General features: G+C 49.3%; 1 protein-coding gene across 1 annotated transcript in view; it reads right to left on the reverse strand.

The window, feature by feature from the left end:
- Positions 1-3,969: 3,969 nt before the first annotated feature.
- The window catches only part of ADAMTS15 (ADAM metallopeptidase with thrombospondin type 1 motif 15), a 59,040-nt gene continuing 49,513 nt past the window's right edge, over positions 3,970-13,496 (reverse strand). Inside the window, exons 6-8 of the mRNA XM_084803644.1 lie at positions 13,138-13,319; positions 7,646-7,821; positions 3,970-6,019 (exon numbers count right to left, since the gene is read on the reverse strand). Coding sequence (XP_084659770.1) covers positions 5,239-6,019; positions 7,646-7,821; positions 13,138-13,319 — 1,139 coding nt within the window. The 3' untranslated portion in view covers positions 3,970-5,238. The remainder of the gene's footprint in view (positions 6,020-7,645; positions 7,822-13,137; positions 13,320-13,496) is intronic.

The raw sequence follows: 13,496 nt of genomic DNA on the forward strand, positions 1-13,496 counted from the left end.
GTTGTGCTTATGCCCTGCTTGTGGGTTCCTGGTCAACAACTGGTTGGCCACCGTGAGAACAGAACGCTGGAGTAGATGGACCCTTGGTCTGATCTGGCATGGCTCTTCTTATGTTCTTATTCCCACACCCAATATCCCAACCCACCTTTCCCATTTAACTACATGGCTAACTTTACACTGGTCGTGGATAGGCAGGTTTCTACATATATTCGTCAGAGTGGCAAGAAGGAGAGATTGTTTTCTGGAATTTGCTCTTCATCTCCAGATGTGTACACTCACACAATTCCTTCTGTACTCTGATGCAGCTGTACACATACATATGGACTGAAGATGAGAAGAACAGTCCTAGATGGTCAGGTCTGGATTTACCAACATCCCAAGACCATATCCACACTACACACTTAAATTAGTTTTATTCCAGTTTAACTGTCATGGCATCCTGCAAAGAATCTTGGGAACTATAGTTTGATAAAGGAGCTGAGTCTTCTCTGTTGGAGATCCCAGCTTAGCTCATCTCATAGAAATTATTTATTTAAGGATATTTATTTAGGATAAATGCTTATCTCCTTCTGATGCAATGGATCAAAGACCTAACAACACTATCAACATTTGAACAGATGGTATATAGGCGCCACTCGCAAATGGACAATATTTGGTCTGCTTTTGTTGAAGTTTGTGCATAATCTTCTGTCTTTTGTAGACAGAACAAAAGCTGTATTTAATGGAAAATTGATATTTTTATGCATGTACTTTTTTGGTTTTCTTTCTTTTTTCTCCACGATTTGTTTTGTTAAACCACAATAAAAATTGTTGTTGTTGTTATTATTGTTATTTAAAAAAAGATATATTTATTTAAAGGCCAGATCATAGAATCATAGAATCATAGAATAGTAGGGTTGGAAGGGGCCTACAAGGCCATCGAGTCCAACCCCCTGCTCAATGCAGGAATCCAAGTCAGAGCATCCCTGACAAATGGCTGTCCAGCCTCGTCTTGAAGGCCTCCAGTGTGGGAGAGCCCACCACCTCCCCAGGTAATTGGTTCCATTGCCGTATTGCTCTGACACTCAGGAAGTTTTTCCTGATGTTCAGTCGGAATCTGGCTTCCTGTAACTTGAGCCCATTATTCCGTGTCCTGCACTCTGGGATAATCAAGAAGAGATCCTGGCCTTCTTCTCTGTGACAACCTTTCAAGTACTTGAAGAGCGCTATCATATCTCCCCTCAGTCTTCTCTTCTCAAGGCTAAACATGCCCAGTTCTTTCAGTCTCTCTTCATAGGGCTTTGTTTCCAGTCCCCTGATCATCTTTGTTGCCCTCCTTTGAACCCTCTCCAGCTTGTCTGCATCCTTCTTAAAGTGTGGTGCCCAGAACTGGACACAGTACTCCAGATGAGGCCTAACCAGTGCTGAGTAGAGGGGAACTAGTACTTCCCGGGATTTGGAAGCGATGCTTCTATGAATGCAGCCCAAAATAGCATTTGCCTTTTTTGCAGCCACATCACATTGTTGGCTCATATTCAGCTTGTGATGATGATTAATCAACTTGTGAAGATGATTAATCAACTTTTTTTTAATTGGTGGGTGGGCCTAGTCAGAAGATGATCATGACCCAAGAAAGTGATAAAGGTTCAAAGAAAAAGAATATATACTGCTTGGATGCATTTGGTGTGATATTTCTAGTAAGAATAAGGAAGCATAAAAACCTGCATACAAGGCATAAATAATCCCAGATTTTGGTTTGGACTAAGCAAATTATTTTCAGATCCCCTTTAACCTTAGCATCTATAATTCTGCACAGAGGTCTAGACATTTGATGGTAGCAGTCAAACACCATGGCAATACAGTGCCATTAGGGAAATGTTAACTGAGAACATTCTAACCGATCCAGCAGTAACTTTCCCTTCTGCAGACTCCATATTATTGTGAATTCAACCTGCCACTTTCACAATTTCCTCCTCCTATCATCTCAACAACAACAAAATCCTGAAGTCTTGGTCCCATTCCCACATTCTTTTAACACTACAACAAAAGTGTGGGTTTCAGTGGAGCCACTTTGACCCTCTGGAGTTGTGGACAAGCGGAATATCAGGCCCAGCTATCTTATTTCATAATATCTGTCATATATAATGCAGTCTTAAAACCTTGTAAACAATCTTTAAGGAGGGACAGGGGTTGCTACTACTTTTAGTCAACAAGGGTCTCTCCCCCAAATACAGAATGAGCACCATTTTGTGGGGTGGGGGACAGTCCCCCTATTTGCTACATGTGTCAAAGAAACAAACACAACCTTTCACAATATTTCTTCCTGGATAAATCACAGAAACCCCTTCAGGAGGAGGATGGTGATAGTGATGGTGATTTACAATGATTTACAAATGTACCATCAGGCTTTAGATGAAATGAACGGAAAGGCATGGAGGCCCTGGAACAGCCTCTCTAACCTGGTGGCCTCCAGATGTGTTGAACCACTGTTATGGCTTTTGGCCATGCTGGCTGGGAATTATGGGAGTTGCGGTCTGACACATCTGGAGGGTGCCATGTTGATGAAGGCTGCCCTAGGACAGGCCTGCACAGGTTGTGTCACACCAAGGGAAACACATCCCACTAGGCATGAACAGTGGCCCACCAGAGGCTAGATAAATCCCGTTTCTTCTTCATGCCCTGGACTTTAAAATGGGGGCGAAGGGTGTTGAACGCTTGGATGTGTGACCAGAGATGTCCATCTCAGCTCCTACAGGCAAAGGCAGAGGAGGAGCAAATCAATGGTGGTTGGTAACCACTCAGAGTAGGCCTTAGTTGCAAGGAAGCTCAAGACAGAAGCCCTATGGGGGTCAAGGAATAAGACCTGATCTCCTCTAACTGGCACAAGGAAGCCTTCCTGGCCCTTGAGGCTTGTCACCCCAAAGTCCTCCCATCCCAGGCCAGCTCCAAGGTTGAGGGGCCCTTGTCAAAGTGCCACATAGTGGTGGGGCCCTCTCACAATAGTGGACCTCCTTAAGGTTCATGGGAGGGGGCGCTACCTTGGTGGCACCACCAGCTCCAGGCAGTGGCCATTGCACATAAACACAGAGAGAGAAAGAGAGAGCTTGGGAGCTCCAGAAGTTGAGTCAACTTCCAGGGCATTGTGGGGGACAGGAATGGACACCACCACTACCACAAAAACCAGCTGACCTAGATTGGCATAGCTCCTCCCCAGATCAATAGGCCAATGAAAACCAAGTAATGGTAACCATGCCCAGCTGAGAACCTGGCTTGTGGTGCCTAAACTGGAGATGGGAATGGCGGCTTCCATTTCCACTGCACCCCACCCATCACACATGCACAAACACACAGAGTCCTGAAAGTGGATTTGTCTTCCAGGGGATTGTCAAAAACAAATATGGTGGTCTTCCAGAGCTGGTAGGAGTGGAGTGCCTAGGGCAGGTGTCAATGGAGGTCCCTGCCAGGATGCTGAGGCTCCAGCAGCTGCTCAAGGATGCTACCCACTGACACCAGGCCTAGTCATCAGGACTGGATGGTGCCATACTGGCTGAAACTCCACCCAACATCCCTAAGACCACAGACCCAAGATGGACTCTGGGTTCAAATCCTGATGGGGAGTTGTGTTTGGCTATACAGGTCACAACTGGTACAGGCCTGCCCCAGGATGAACTCTATCATTGTAGCCCCATCTCTGCCATCCGTAACTCCTCTCTTTCGCCTTCTGGGTAGATATGCAGGAAAATACTGCCCTTCGTTCTACCCACCTAAGCTATGCAGGCAATAGTTCGATCTTCGTAAAAGTCAGGCTACAGTATTAGATTTTTTTCCCCTCCTGGCTGCAACATAAGAACTGTTTCTCCCTGCCTTTTTGCAAGGGACCAACCACTGTATTCTAGCACAGAGATTTACAGTAGAAAACATTAAGGTGCAATATCACACTAATAAGCACCTGGACGACAACACCACAGAAAACTTCTCTATATTCTGCTTATCATAACAGTTTATTTGGTCCTTGGCATTAAAGGGTCAAATCAACTGGCCACCTAACTGTAACACACACACACACACCAAATTGTTCAAGTAGCATCAAAGGATCATCGTGTCATTGTGGGAACAGCAAACTGACCCTTAAGATTTTTCATACACAGTACAAAGCTGGCCTGGCAAATATCCAAAACTCTGGAGATGATGGGAAGTTCAGGTGCACAGGTATTTTGCCCAGGCTGACAAGGATCTCTGAGCACATTCACATAAAATTGAAAGGCATGTGGTTTTGAATAACTGAAGAATTAAAAAGAAGATGAAAAAAGAAAAAAAATAGTCAGTTCTCTAGATCCTGTGTGTGTGTGTGTGTGTGTGTGTGTGTGTGTACATCTGTGGCAGGAGGGGTGGGAAGATAAAATGCACCTCCACCCCATGAGACTATATGGCACAGTCTCATGGAAAGAACCAAGGAAAATAGGCAACTATGAAATGGTTTGCTTCAACCAAGGAGGGCTCAAGAGAAAACAGGGTCAAGCACCATTAAAACTTACACTGTTCGGTCCATAAACATTAAGAGAAATGAAGCTACAAATCAGTGACTGCCTGTCAGCCCTGCACAGAAGCATGGAAGAAGAAGAAAAAGTGGAGGGAAAGAGTGTGTCTAGATACCCGCAATGCATCAGGGCTGGGCTATGACTTGCTGGTAGGCCTTGGAGGTACCACATTGTACCAGTCATTAAACCGTGCATTTCGTTGCGGGTGCAATGATAATTCCTTATGGTCTGCTATAACACTAGGGTGTTTGGGGAGGAGGGGATGGGACCCCAACAGGAGATGCCCTCCTTTGTATTTTGGAACAGATTGGGGCCATGGCTCTAAGGAACGACCGCCATTGTCTTTTGGTCCATTTTGGATGGCAATTTTTCTCAATTCTGATCTTGCCTTTCTCCTTTGTGCCCACAGAATGCACCACTAGGGCTGTGTTGGAGTGTGGGTGGTTTGGCAACTTCGAGGTAGTTGTTTATTCTTGCTTTACCACTGAGCAACCGATCATTAAAAAAAAACACCTTACTCAGCCCCTTCCCACCGGCACGCTCTCCCTCTGCTCTTTAAAATCCTTGTGTTTGTTGAAATGCACTATGTCACAGACCCCCCTCCACTCAGTCGACTCCCTCTCCCTCCCCCCGGAGGCTAGTTTGTGCACTTTCAGCCACTTGTTGGCCGAGAGCTGAAACGTTGCACATTATGCCTTGGTCAGAAGTGGGTCCAGCCCGGTCAGCACGGCCTGAGGGTGCAAAAGTCCAGCTCCTGCGGCTTCTTCCTGAGGTTGCAGCGGTCACGGGCCAGCAGGGCACCACCCCGCCCTGTGCATTTCAGCATGCGCCTCTTAAACCCCCTGCCGCACGTTTTGGAGCATGCTGACCAGGGGGAGGCCTCCCACGTGGGGCAAGGGTCCCCACATATTCGGATGTCGATGGGCCGTTGGGTGGCATCGCAAGCGGAGGCCAGCTGGCCGAGCATGTCGCGGCAAAGCACCATGCGCTTCTGCAGCCCGTTGCCGCAGGTGACGGAACAGTCTTCCCAGCTGGTGGTGGCCCACTTGTACGAGGGGCGTTTGTAATCCGGCCTGCCCATATCCAGGCGATTGGAGAGGCTGAGGATGCTGTTGCTGAGGACCGGTGGGCGCTTCCCATCTTTGCGGTACGAGGATTTGTCCTCTTTGCTCTCTTTGGGCAAGTAGAAGGAGTAGCGCACCCGAGGCGGCGTCATCTTCCCCACTGACAACACCTCCACCGTCAAGGGCTCCTGGATGGGCATAAAGGCTTGGAGGCTTTCCACGGCCATCCCTGTTCCGCTGTAGCGCACCACGCTGCCCTTCACCATCAGGTCCCTCTCCACCGCCGAGACAATGAAATGCCCATTCAGGAGGTATTTGCCGTGGCCATTTTTCACAGCCAAGTAGTTGTCATCGCTGATCAAGCCCTTGTAGCCTCGCTGTCTGATGTCGATGCTGGAAGCGCCAGCTGGGATGAGCACTACAAAGTTGTAGCCATGCCTTGAGGGGTAAGAAGGGGAGGGGGTGGAGGGAAGAAGACCTTCATATCAGCTAGCAGATTCACATGACAGTGTTTGCCCAAAAGCGGTGGATCTCCTTGTTCAGGAGAGCATCTCTCAGAACTGCAGCTTTTAAGTCAGCCTCGGCATCCTCACAGGCCACCCCTAGGGCAGCTGCCTGGGGCCCAGTGTCATGGCAGGGCTCAGCATCCACACGCACCTTGGGTCCCTCCCATCAGTCTCAGGTGGCTGGAACTTGGAGCCCCCCCCCCAGCAGCCTTTGTTGCACCCCTCACTACCTGCCACAATGGCCACTAGTCCTGATGGCTACGTGCTACCTCCAGTATCAGAGGCAGTATGGCTATTAGGGATGTACGAAATTGGCCTTACCTGGCTCTGCCGGGTTCCGCTGGGGGGTGGAGGCGCTCCGTCCCTCCCCCCGGAATCCTGGCTGGCCGGCTCCACTCTGCGGGGATTCCGCGGAGCCGCCAGCCAGCTCCGCCAGCAGCCGGACATCCGGCCGCTGGCTAGCAGGGATGCAAATGGCGGCGGCCATAACCGCCGCTGTTTGCGTCCCTGTAGTCAGCCGTGACAGGCTACGTAAAGATTTACATAGCCTATCATGTCGTTTTTTTGTGTTTTTTTTAACCTAGCGATGATAGGCTACGTAAATCTTTACGTAGCCTATCACGTCTTTTTTTTTTTTTTTCAAGACTGGAAATGGCAGCGGCATCAGCCGGTTGGAAGATCAGCCGCCGCCGGAGCCGTCGCCGCCTGGAAGATCCGCCCCAGGTAAGTCATGTCCTGGGGGGATCCGCGGGGGGGAGGGAGGGCAGGCCGCTCCACCACAGAGTTCGGGGGGCCAAATGCACTGGCATTCGGCCTCACCAAGATCCGTGGCGGAATTCTCTGCCATCCCTAATGGCTATGTACAGCAGTGGCTGGGGCACCTGGGTGGGAGGGTGCTGTTGCGCTCATGTCCTGCTTGTGGTTTCCTGGTCAACAGCTGCTTGTCCACTGTGTGAACAGAATGCTGGACTAGGTAGTCCCTTGGTCTGATCCAGCATGGATGTTCTTATGCCACTACACCACCGAGTTTGCCACCAAAATGTGGCTGCAGCAGGTTAAAAAAGTGGCACTCTGCTGCATAACATCAGCAGTACTCTAGCAGCAGCAGCAAAAAGGGTCTACTTTAAAGCCAAAAGGGGCAAACTGCCAATTCTTCCTCACTGCTGCAATGCTGGTAAATTGGGTGGCATACTGGGGTGGGGTACGGGCCCTGGGGGTCTACGGGAGGGACAATGCAGCTCCCCAGCCCCCAGACATAGCCTTGCCCTGTTCTAAAGGTAGACGTGTATTCATTCATCATTTAAAGATGCCCGGATTATTCCTTCAAATGAGCATACTCACTTTACACCGAGTCAGACCGCGAGTCCATCTAGCTCCGTGCTGTCTACAGAGCAGCTCTCCAAGGTCTTGGGCAGAGATCTTTCCCAGCCCTTCCTAGAAATGCCAGGGATTGAGTCTGGGGGGCCTTCTGCATGCAAAGCAGGTACAGCGCCACTGCGCTGTGGCCCTAGTCCCCGAAATGAAAGCAAGCGGATATTTGAAAAGGAAGCTCACTCACATGGGTTTTGTGAACAAGCCCGAGACCTTCTTGCAGCTTTTGTTGTCTCCTCCACACACTCCGCATTTGTCAAACTTCTTTTTGGAACCGAGTTTCCCATCACATCCAGCCTTGATACATTTGCCTTGCACGCACAGCGAGGTGGAGTCTGGGGAACACGGCGTACCATCCACCACCTAGAGATGGCCAAGGGGAAGAAGAGCATTCAATGGGCTGGTTCCAGATTTAGCCATAGGAATGACAGATTAAAATCAATGGGTCTTAGGTCAGTCATGGCTAACTTAAGTCCCACTGATTTCAATACATCTACTCGAACTATAACTAAATCTGGAACCAAGCCAATGGTACTTTGGACATATGGGGATAAGCCTGTTCCATCAGGACACAGTGCACTGGCTTTGCAATGTGAGATGCCCCTCTTGATCTATGTCCTCAGCAAACTAGAGACATAAACAGTGCACCTGGATGGAATCATAGAATCATAGAATCATAGAATAGTTGGGTTGGAAGGGGCCTACAAGGCCATCGGGTCCAACCCCCTGCTCAATGCAGGAATCCAAGTCAGAGCATCCCTGACAGATGGCTGTCCAGCCTCATCTTGAATGCCTCCAGTGTGGGAAAGCCCACCGCCTCCCTAGGTAATCGGTTCCATTGTTGTATTGCTCTAACAGTCAGGAAGTTGACACTCAGAACCGATGTGTTCCAATGCAGTGGTACACCATGCTCTACATGAAAGAACAAACACACAGGGGCCCGAACCCCTCCTCAATTGTTGATCCTTCATGGAGAAACATCTCATTATATGGAGCATCCACAAGCTAGCAATGCCTAGCCATGGGACTATATATGCTTCCCTTATCCTTTGCCCTGCACATTCAGTGCAGCAGGACTATCACGCAGAAAGCTTTGAGTTTATTTATCATGTATGCCTATGGAAAATACCTTCAACACGTATCTGATATTTCCGTTGTGATCTGGGGACTCCCTGGAAGTGCTTCAAGGACTACTGGGGCTTAAGAAGCGGCAAGGCACTCCACCAGGTCTTCAACCACCACTACGATTGTGTGTAGCACCCCATCTGCATTGCAACATACCAGAGGGCTTTCCATGTCTACATGCCCAGACTGCTGCAAGTAGAGCGATCACGAACTTCTCACAGATAATTTTGGCAAAGACATAATACTATCATCAAGCCATCAGTGTGACACCTTGCACAATTAATGAGACTGGGAAAACTCTAGGGATGTTGGAGAACTCCTCCACGGACCCCAATGAGGCCGGATTCAATAGACCCCCCCCCCCGATGTCCATGGTGGATCAGATCTCTTACCTGCAAGAGGAATCCTTGCTGGCCGGATCCTCCTGCCGGTCGGCTCTGGAGCAGATTGACTGTGGCCGCAAATGGCGTCCGGGATGCCATTTCTGGCCATAAAGGCCTTAGTTTAAGGTAAATGCAGCCATTTAAACTCATTGGGGTCCGTGGAGGATTTCTCCAACATCCCACGCTAGGTTCCTGTGCAAGGTGCTTGAGCGGGTGGTTGTAGGACAGCTCCAGGCACTGTTGAATGAAACGGATTATCTAGATCCATTTCAATCGGGCTTCAGGCCTGGTTTTGGAATGGAAACTGCCTTGGTTGCCCTGTGGGATGACCTCTGCTGGGAGAGGGACAGGGGGAGTGCGACCCTGTTGATTCTTCTGGACCTCTCAGCGGCTTTGAATTCCATCGACCATGGTATCCTTCTGGATAGGTTGTCTGGGTTGGGAGTTGGAGGCACTGCACTACAGTGCTTCCGCTTCTACTTGGATGGCCGATTCCAGAAGGTGGTGCTGGGGGATTATTGCTCTGTGCCATGGCAATTGTGCCATGGGGTTACACAGGGCTCTATTTTATCCCCCATGCTGTTTAACATCTACATGAAACCGCTGGGGGAGGTTATCTGGAGGTGTGGGCTGAGGTGCCATCAATATGCGGATGACACCCAGCTCTACCTCTCTTTCTCATCAAAACCAGGTGAGGCAGTGGCTGTTCTGAATCAGTGCCTGGGCACGGTAATGGACTGGATGAGGGCCAATAAACTGAAACTCAATCCAGACAAGACGGAGGTACTGTTAGTGGGTGGTTCATCTGCCCAGCTAGGTGATATTCAACCTGTTCTGGAGGGGGTGGCACTCCCCCTAAAGGATCAGGTTTGTAGTTTGGGGGTGCTCTTGGATCCAGAACTGTCACTTGAGGCACAGGTGAACTCAGTGGCACGGAGCACTTTTTATCAGCTTAGGCTGGTATACCAACTACGCCCTTATCTGGACAGAGATAGCCTAGCTACAGTTATCCATGCTCTGATAACTTCTCATTTGGATTACTGCAATGCGTTATACGTGGGGCTGCCTTTGAAAACAGTCCAGAAACTTCAGCTGGTCCAATATAGGGCAGCATGACTGTTAACAGGGACTGGCCTGTGAGCTCATATTACACCAGTACTTTTCCAGCTGCACTGGCTGCCAGTCCATTTCCGGGCCCTATTCAGACTGCTGGTATTAACATTTAAAGCCCTTAACGGCTTGGGGCCAGGTTACCTGAAGGATCACCTCCTCCCATATGTGCCTGCCCGGACCTTAAGATCATCAGCAGCAGCCCTTCTCCGTGAGCCCCGCCAAAGGAAGTGAGGCGGGTGGCTACTAGGAGGAGGGCTTTTTCTGCTGTGGCACCCCGGCTCTGGAATGAGCTCCCTAGTGAGGTTCACCAGGCACCTACATTGTATTCCTTTCAGTGCCAGGTGAAGACCTTTTTATTTTCCCAGGCATTTTAGCATTTTAGCTTTCTAGACCTTTAGCTTTGCTGTTTGAAATCTGTATTTTAAATTCCTGCACTGCTGCTAGGTTTTATTATGGTTGTATTGTTATATTGTGGTTTTAATGTTCTATATATTTTAAATTGTTTTTTGTGTGCTGTTTGGTTTTAATTTTTGTGAACCGCCCAGAGAGCTTCGGCTATTGGGCGGTATAGAAATAAAATGAATGAATGAATGAATGAATGAATGAATGAATTTGCTGCTGCAGTTACTCCGGCCCACCAGCGATACGGCAATGGCTGCCATATCGCTAGCACTTCGGAGCCGGCTGGCGGCTCCGCGGACTTGCCACGGAGCGGAGCCAGCCAGCGAGGATTCCGGAGGGGAGGGACAAATCGCCTCCCCCTCCCGTGGACCCCCACGGATGCAAGGTAAGGGGATTTCGTACACCCCTAGAAAACTCAGTCTCATTAATCCTCAGGCACAGCAAGCAAAATATCCTCATTAGGTCAAAGGAAAACTATTTCTTCAATCCATATGTTTCAAGGAATATTTAATCTAAGCCACCCCAACATTTTCCCTTTCATGAGAATTCTTTTTTTTTTTTTTAATTCTCCTCTCTTATTCTAATTTGAAAGTATATAAACATATACTTTGCAGGACAGCTCCAGGCACTCTTGAATTTCAATTGGGCTTCAGGCCTGGTTTTGGAACGGAAACTGCCTTGGTCGCCCTGTGGGATGACTTCTGCCGGGAGAGGGACAGGGGGAGTGCGACCCTGTTGATCCTCTTGGACCTCTCAGCGGCTTTTAATACCATCAACCATAGTATCCTTCTGGATAAGTGGTCTGGGTTGGGAATTGGAGGCACTGCACTGCAATGGTTCCTACTTGGATGGCCGACTCCAGAAAGTGGTGCTGGGGGATTATTGCTCTGTGCCATGGCAATTATGCCATGGGGTTCCACAGGGCTCTATTTTATCCCCCATGCTGTTTAACATCTACATGAAACCGCTGGGGAAGGTTATCTGGAGGTGTGGGCTGAGGTGCCATCAATATGCAGATGACACCCAGCTCTACTTCTCTTTTTCATCAAACCCAGGTGAGGCAGTGGCTGTTCTGAAACAGTGCCTGGGCATGGTCGTGGACTAGATGAGGGCCAATAAACTGAAACTCAATCCAGACAAGATGGAGGTACTGTTAGTGGGTGGTTCATCTACCCAGCTAGGTGATATGCAACCTGTTCTGGAGGGGGTTGCACTCCCCCTAAAGGATCAGGTTCGTAGTTTGGGGGTGCTCTTGGAGCCAGAACTGTCACTTGAGGCACAGGTGAACTCAGTGGCATGGAGCACTTTTTATCAGCTTAGGCTGGTGTACCAACTATGCCCTTATCTGAACAGAGATAGCCTAGGTAAAGTTATCCATACTCTGACAACTTCTCGTCTGGATTACAGCATTGCGTTATACATGGGGCTGCCTTTGAAAACGGTCCGGAAACTTCAGCTGGTCCAATATAGGGCAGCATGACTGTTAACAGGGACTGGCCTGCGAGCTCATATTACACCAGTAGTTTTTCAGCTGCACTGGCTGCCAGTCCATTTCCGGGCCTGATCCAAAGTGCTGGTATTAACATTCAAAGCCCTAAATGGCTTGGGGCCAGGTTATCTGAAGGATCTCCTCCTCCCATATGTGCCTGCCCAGACCTTGAGATCATCCTCAGCGGTCTTTCTCTGTGAACCCCTGCCAAAGGAAGTGAGGCGGGTGGCTACTAGGAGGATGGCCTTTTCTGCTGTGGCACCCCAGCTGTGGAATGAGCTCCCTAGTGAGGTTCGCCTGGCACCTACACTGTATTCCTTCCGGTGCCAGGTGAAGACCTTTTTATTTTCCCAGGCATTTTAGCTAGGGATGGGCAGAACCCCTACCTTTTGTTCTGGGGGTGTTCCATGGGGGGGAGCGATCCATCCCTCCCCCCGGAATCCTCGCCAGCCAGCTCCGCTCCACGGTGATTCTGCGGAGCCACCGGCTGGCTCCAGACCACCAATGATACGGCTGCCATTGGCCTGCCATATCACTGCCTGAGGCTGACTCTGGACTCAGATGGCATCCACTACGCCATTTGCAGCCATAAATCCCCTAGATTAAGCTAAATGCAGCCATTTACGGCAATGGCGGCCATGTCGCTGGTGCTCCGGAGCTGCCGGCAGGGAGGATCCGGCCGGGGAGGGTTCTGCGGGGAGGCGGAGGTAAGGGAGCCTTTCTGCCACAGACTCCAGAGGCCGGGCCGCATTGGGGTCTGTGGTGGAATTCTCCGACATCCCTAATTTTGGCATTTTAGCTTTCCAGACTTTTACCTTTGCTGTTTTAAATCCGTATTTTAAATCTTTGCATTGCTGCTAGGTTTTATGCTGGTTTTATTCTGGTTGTATTGTTATATTGTGGTTTTAATGTTTTTATATTTTATATTGTTTTACTATGTGCTTGTTGGTTTTCATTTTTGTGCACCACCCAGAGAGCTTCGGCTATTGGGCGGTGTAGAAATGAAATAAATACATACATACACACATACACAAACAAACATGCATCATTAATTTCTCTTTTTCCCCACTGCATATACCCTCTTTCCAGCCAACTCCACAAACTGCCTTAGTCCCAGAGCTGCCTTCCTCTCCAGCTTTACCCAAGGGATGATTTTTCCCAACTCACCTTGGGAGCCAAGACGTAAAAGTACCCAGTTCCATTGGCTCTGCAGATGAGCTTGCACTTGTCCCGAGGTGACACCCCAGAATACTTGGGGACCCAGGAGACCGTGGCGGTGAGCCGGTTTGTACTGTGATTGTAGCCGTTGAAAGCCTCACACTGTTCTTCTCGGAAGCTCTTCCCTGGGACTGTGGGAAAACAATTCCACTCAGTTTCAAAGGCAGCCCCATATAGAGTGCACTACAGTAATCCAGCCTGGATGTCACTAGGACTGTTGTGAAGGGAGGCACAGAAAACCGGGGAGAAGAATTGGAGGGAGAATAGAACAGAGTGGCTGGAATCCTGTTCAGCAGCATTCCATGCTG

The sequence above is a fragment of the Heloderma suspectum genome, chromosome 6 (assembly GCF_057233095.1).
Source record: "Heloderma suspectum isolate Gila_16-S chromosome 6, 16-S_ref, whole genome shotgun sequence".
Lineage (NCBI taxonomy): Eukaryota > Metazoa > Chordata > Lepidosauria > Squamata > Helodermatidae > Heloderma > Heloderma suspectum.